The 7,212-nt window shown below is 39.4% G+C and overlaps 1 protein-coding gene across 1 annotated transcript in view; it reads left to right on the top strand.

Moving 5' to 3' along the window:
* Window positions 1-7,212, top strand: part of LOC105462591 (adenylate cyclase type 5-like) — a 173,543-nt gene that overhangs the window by 30,778 nt on the left and 135,553 nt on the right. The window contains exon 2 of the mRNA XM_011709296.1: window positions 5,337-5,506. Coding sequence (XP_011707598.1) covers window positions 5,441-5,506 — 66 coding nt within the window. The 5' untranslated portion in view covers window positions 5,337-5,440. The remainder of the gene's footprint in view (window positions 1-5,336; window positions 5,507-7,212) is intronic.

Here is a 7,212-nt window from a genome sequence, read left to right as displayed (position 1 = left end):
GGGGGGAGGATGTTATGAGCGAGATCAATCGCTCGGAGGCTTTCCGGCGCGAAACACCGGAATTTACTTTGCATCGAGGACATTTCCGGAATCCTCCTCGTTGCACGAGGAAACGCGTCGCCGTGGAAGTCTCGGAGCGCTATTATTAGACGAGAACGCGAGATCCATCGATAAGATACCGGAGACAAATGTGACGCCGTATACGTGTTATTAACATCGGAATTCCGGGAGCAAGTAACGTCGACGCGAAATGTTTCACGTTTCCGCACGCTTGTTAGTCATTATTTGATTAGGAGCCAATTAGAACGCACACACATACACGAGCGTTCCAGCTTTCACAGCGACCGTGCATCCACGTGCAAATTTGTAATTACGCATGTAATATAATGCCCGTAAATTGTTTCTTGGAGGACAACACAGAATGATGTAAACAGCGCTGGCAAGAATATAGCTATACGTTGTTCGTAGAGCGTCCATCCGTCCTTACGTTTTACATCAATTCCTTCGCAGCCGTGTTGTCATGATTTATTTATGAAATTTTCACGAACTGTTCCTGTTACGTGGATAAGAATTTTATGTGAATAAAATTCTTATCCAATTTTATTAAATTTTATTAAATAAACCAATTTAGAAAATTTACGTCAATTATTGTTTTTTTAAATTGATAATTGCTTTTTGTTTTAATAGCTCGAATCCGCTTTGGACCGTCTGGATATATATATAGTTCATATCGAATTTCAGGATAAAAATTTGATTTATAATTTTCACATCGTATTTCGTGCATTTTAGTATGTATCGATATGTGTGAATTAATGTATTGATTCTTCAAATTTTTCTCATATTACGTGAAATTATAAATAAAAATCTATCTTGCAAATTCTAATTTTTTTCCCAAATTATAGCTCACCGAAAGTAAACTTTTAAATTACGAACTTCATCTATATAGTACTTACATTTATTTATTAAATGAGTACTCGCGCGAAGAATACAGCGAGCAAATAATTTGTTATTCCGTCCGAAAATCATGCAACGCTTTTAATCGCACTCCGAAATAAATCCGCGAAGCGGAACGAAATATGTTACGCAGTGAATTTCAAAACCGCGTATATCCGCGTGCATTGCGAATAAAGAGGAATTATCGCGTCGTGACAGACACGGTCGAGAGAGCAAGAATGCAGTTGATATCACACACGAGCGCGGAATAACAACCGCTGTATCTCCGCGTCTGGAGGAACCGCGCCGTCACCGTATCGGTCAGCAATTGAGGCGACGATATGTAATTTATGCGTGGGGTAAAGTGCGCGGCATTTCGACGGCGCGGCGGCGTGTAATAATTTATTCCACGGAGAGAGATTTCGCGGTCTGACGGATTAAAGGACGAGAGGGGAAACGATAAGACGACCAGACACGCGCGCGGGCGTCGAGACGCGGGCGCAACGACAGCGCGGAATTGACGCGGCCTGGCGGCGCGGCACGACTCCGACGATGCGAGCGGACACGTCTTCGTGCGACCAGTCATAATTATTATTCACGAGCTCAATTAGTGTGTCACGTCGTTAACGAGGTTGGCCGCGACGCGGCGCGGCGCAGCGACGACGGCCGGCCGGCCGGCCGTCCCCGCAGCTGCAAGCCTCGATTTAACAATGTCGCGCCGCGGCATCCCGGCGACGGCGGCGGCGGCGACGGGCGCCTTTGAAAGTTAATTAATTTGCCGTTGAGGCCGCACGCGCGGTGCAACAAACTGCAGTTGCCGTGGCCCGGCGACGACTTTTGTCCTCGCGGCCGTGCGAGAGCGAAGCCTTAATCCCGCTTCATTCATCATACCATCCTATGGTGTGCGCGCAATTTTAATCCAATAGCGGCTGAAACAAGCGCGTGATTTCGCCTTCGTGCATAATAAATAACAAAAATAGTCGAGATCAATACTCGCGCCGCGGCGCGAGGTAACGAATTTGCGGCGATTTATTGTCAAAACTGTCGCGGGATAAATCGGAACCCATCAATAACTTGCACGACGTTAAAAAAAATCGAGATAATATTTGAAATCTAACGATGACAACAATAAAATTGTAATACAAAATAATAATTAAATCGAATTAATGTATTATTTAGGATACAACGGGGTAATTTGAATAATTTCAAACTTTTTGTACAATTTCTCGATAAGTAATAATTTTATCCTTAAATTAAATATGTAGCAGAAAACTCACTTGTTTAAAGAATATTTACTCAATATATGAAAATTATTCTTTAAATCTTGAAATGCAACGTTATTATCCGATTTACCCCTACAATTTTAATGGGTAATCAATTTTGATGGGTAATTTACATAACATTGAAAATGAACATTAATATTATAATGAAAACCAAATCTTATATTTAAATGTTTGTTTTGAACATTTTAATTATATTTTCCAGATCAAATTGAACACAAATTAGAAAAACATAAAATGATCTTGTTAGTCCCAATATTTTAGGTACGAACATAAATGAACTTTTTAACATTGATATTATAATAAAAGCAAAACATTATATTTATCTATTGTGTTTTAAATATTAAATTGCACTTTTGAGACCAAATTAAGCAGAAATTAGTAAGAGAATCTCTGACTTTTCGAGATATTTAACTTTTTCCAAAACATTACTAAACAGCGGGATGCCCAATAGAAGTTCTAGGAACTTCACTTTCATGATATTTGTTTTTGTGTTAGATTGTCCTTTTGTGTATGGAACATGAAATTAGTTGTGCAGCTCCTAAAACCGAGATCACACCATCAATGACAACTGTAACGGCTTGTTCCATGCTCTCTTTGCTCCAATTCACTCGAGCAGTCTTTTTTTTTATAATGCTTAATGTCTGATAAAATGAAATGTATCTTAAAATCTCTTATTTTTCTGAAATTCTTGCAGATACTTACTATTATCCAAATTTCCCCACTGTTCAAATTACCCCACTGTACCCTAAATATATAATTATAAGTTAAATATTACAACGCCTCTGTTGAGAATATACATATACACGATTTTGTAAATAAAATTGCGGCGCGCGCGCGAATTGCTGTATAGTTTCGCCGCGACAACTGGGGTCCCGATCAGAGAAAGGAATTACTCCGGACTAAGCGCGTTCGCACAATGAGAAGCTGAAGGAATAATGGAGTGGACGGAATAAATTATGTCCGCGACACACACCAGAGCGCCCGCAAGTTCGCGAGCCACGCGGCAAATTACTTTCGTCTATCGATTTCAAGCGCAAATGTGGTCCCCCTCCCCCTCCCGCTTGCGCTCGCACTATAATATAATACAGTTCGGCTACCGTTGGTATTAATAATTGCTCCGCTGCAATATCACACACGAGCGCATCCCAATCAATGCCGCGAGCGGCCGACGACAGTCGAAATGATTATATTTGTCGTGGCTATAATGTCAGCGGTGGAAGTGCAGTGTTATGAATAACAAGCCGCGAGATTAATGCGTATTGATTGCCGCAGACGCCGCGTCACGCATATCCCCGTCGGGTAAAACAAAAAACAATGCTATCATTGAGCATTTCTCGGTCGCCGCGTAACAATTTTGTTTGCCCAGCGTACCAAAGTTATTTTTAAAAACAAATTTGAAAGTTGAAACTCAATTGATTAAATGCAATCTTAAATATCTGACTGTCTTTTCTCTCTTGGTCCTCTTCTTTTTTTTATTTTCTCTCTCTCTCTTTCTTTCTCTCTCTGCAACTGCATTCGATAAAAGTATAATTTATATGAGATTTCGAAAGATCGATTTCTCTCGAAAAATATATCTTTCTCTCGCGAATGAAACGAAAACGATAGATGGAAGATTTTATAATATTTGTAAGACCGTAAATTATACATTGCATGTGATATTTCGCGAAGTAATGTCAAGGAATTGCTCTTTCAGTCGAAACAATTGTGCAGTTTGGATTTCTCTCTCGGGCGAATGTAAACAGTAGAGACGCCTGGAAATTATTTGTCTAGACACGCGATATGGGCACTGTAAACGCTCGTTACAGGTCAGGACGAAATCTCTCGTCGAGTAAAGTCGTCCCACGAAATTTAGCCTGTTTGACGATTACATTGTCCGCGGGAAATTAGATTTCCCTTGTCAAGATTTGTACACACGCGACTGCTTAAATTACCCTTTTTTATAAGACGCATTTGTGTTAACTGTTTCAGAGAGATACGTAAATATGTCGCTGATTTAATTTTGTAATTATTTATATAATTAAAAATTAAATTATGTTATTCATTGAAATTGAAAATTTAGACTTTTAATTAATTCTGCACGGGTAATAAGTATTTAGCGATCTTTTCAAAATACCTGTTTCAACATTTAAAAAATGTAGAATACATTTATTTGAGAATATTCTTAGAAACAATATTAGCGTAACAATGTCTACTGTTAAAGATAGATAACGAGATTTAAAACGAATATTATGATGAAGATAACTCGCGTTGAAGTTAGAAAGAAGTATATTGTTACTCTCAGGCTCGTTACAAGTATTAAAGACCAGTACTGGATTTGAGGGAGGGCGGACTGGGCGGTCGCTCCGGGGCCCCCACAAATTGGGGGCCGCCACACGGAAGGAACGATTTTCCTGTAAGGTCTAAAAATTTTACTGTACACAGATCTGAAAATAATTTTGATAGACCATCAAAATAATTGTGTTGGAAGTTCATATTTGTTGCCAGAATATTAAAATGTTTTACAACAGTGCTCATCATTTTTGAGTTTCCAACAAAATTATTTTCGGATATGTATCCAGCAAAATTTTTAGACTTATCAGCAAAATTCGTTCTTTGCACAAATAAAATTTAATCAAAAAGAATTTGGTTAAAAATCAAAGGCTTCGCCCCCACTGATTCCACACACACAGCTCGCGCGTGCCCAGGGGCCCCTACTTCTTTAAATCCGGCACTGCTAAAGACTTAATGAAAATGACTTAGCATTCCGTATTTCATCTCGTAATTATCGCAAGCTTGCCTGAGAGCTCATTTTATCGTCTTACAACTAGATGAAACACTTTCATCACTTTTTCATCAAACCAGACGCGAATACTTCACTATTAACAAAGAGCGTGTTGTAAAGTGCATTGATCCCGTAACTGCGCGCGCTATACGTTAAAGCTTAACCGAACGCGGCGTCTAAAAGCTCTTCGCGGCGGCGGTACGCGAAATTATTAACGACGACGTTACGTCGAACGTTAAGTCGGACGTGCATCGAGTACTAATTAATTTGCGGTGCGATCGAAGGAAAACGTGAAAGGCGACGCCGGCGAGCCAGAGAAGAGAGAATTTTTGTGCAGCATATTTTCTTTCTGCCTTCAGGAGAAACATGAAGTAACGGATAGCGAACGCATCTTCGCTGCCCCGGAGGGCTCCTCAGCGTCTGGAAGCAAAAGACACCGGTGGACACACGGAGAAATTACGGCATGGATTTCCCGAAGCGGGAGTGGAGCCACAGGCTCAGTCTTCGCGGTAGCCGTAGGGCTCACGAGGTAACTATTTCGTCGAGAATTTTCGCGTTTTCTCGGGTTTTTTTTTTACAGGAATGCGAGCGCAGACTCGTACGTCAACTCGTGCACCACAGAGAAACGCATTAATTCGAAAGCACATGTGTGTGTATGTATGTATATGTGTGTGCCGATATCTCGAATCCTTCAATATTTCGCCGTTCGAAATGTCAGCGGCGTTGAAATTAAATTGCCACGCGAAAATCATACCATAACTAAAATTTATTAATAACAAGATCTTTTCTCTCCTTTACATTTCGTATAATTATAAACGCGTTTTCAGATATCGTCAGTTTTCAGATATCGTTATTCTCTGAAATCCACAAAATTTCTGGAAGTATTGAATAATTTCTGAAAATTATTAAAACGCTAATTCTTTGTGTGTATGTGATGTCTCGGGTTGTACCTGTTTTCTCCTTGACTGCATGTCAAGCCGCCGTATATACCGGCGATTACGCATAAAAGAGAAAAAGTAAAGACTGTGAGTTACATGCAAGGGATGCATGCCCTTGCATGCATTATTCATAAACGGGTTCCTCGGCAAGACTGAGCGTTGCTTCGTGCGATATCGTAACGCGAACATACGAAAATATACGTTTTTTTTTTACATATATCGTCACGAAATATATCGCAGCTGCGAGAAGGTGAATTAAACGAATGCGTCTGCATGCATTATTTCGGCGTAATTGCGTTACGTTATATCTTCCGGCGCCGATAATTACGGATTGACATAAACGTAATTTAATCGTTGCATATGCACATTTATAATAAAATTTATATTGTTATTACTTTACGCATGTCGATATTAATGTCGGCAGACGTATATATATTCGGAAGCGCAAAATTATTTTATGCGCGATGACGTAGACATAATATACATTCGCTATTAAAATGAGGTGTGCGGCCAATGACAACGATAAAGGTCTCCGCCGCACGGAATTGGATTTGCAAAATTCCGATATTCCGTTTACAAAACGGAAGGATGAGATACATTTATATTAAATCTTAATTAAAGAAGCATTATTTTGCTATCGGGATTAGATCGTGCACATTACGACGACACTTTCAATTGTCATATCGAGAACGTATCCACTACCGATAGCGATATTCTAATTCTAAAGTCTTCATCAAAAGTCACGAAAGAGTGATCCACAAAAAAAGTGATTTTTTCGCCCGTTTTTTTTGTGGGTCCTCGATTTTGAGACTGGTTTGTGTGCCAAATGGTACCTTACAATGAGATATTAATCACAGAAAAGTTTCAGATTGACAATTGTTATCACAACTGGAGGGCAGTCACTTATTACGTCTCTTTACGCGAAAACCTAATTTTTTTATATCCAAATCCAGTATCATTTACGTAAAAAACTGCGATCAACCTTCATCGGCAACATGCAATAATACCATCAATAAAATATTGTCATGTAACATATAAACTCGCTATTCTTAATAAATTGAATTATTTCGTGTATAGTAGATATAATGATCGCATGATCTTCCACATATCTGCAGTTTTCCACGCATACTGAATTCAAGGTATTAGTACGTTACGTGCCGTCCTTCAGAGAAATTACAAGATTATCAGATATAAAGAGATGAAACATAGTTATTCGGTAATTTGGTGGAGACAAGTCCAAGATCTTGTACTCGCACTGTCATAGCAGCTGTATTGAACTATGTATACATATCAATAA

This window comes from Wasmannia auropunctata, unplaced genomic scaffold (genome assembly GCF_000956235.1).
Source record: "Wasmannia auropunctata unplaced genomic scaffold, wasmannia.A_1.0 LD336097.1, whole genome shotgun sequence".
Classification (NCBI taxonomy): Eukaryota; Metazoa; Arthropoda; class Insecta; order Hymenoptera; family Formicidae; genus Wasmannia; species Wasmannia auropunctata.
This window is presented reverse-complemented; position numbering and strand designations above follow the sequence as displayed.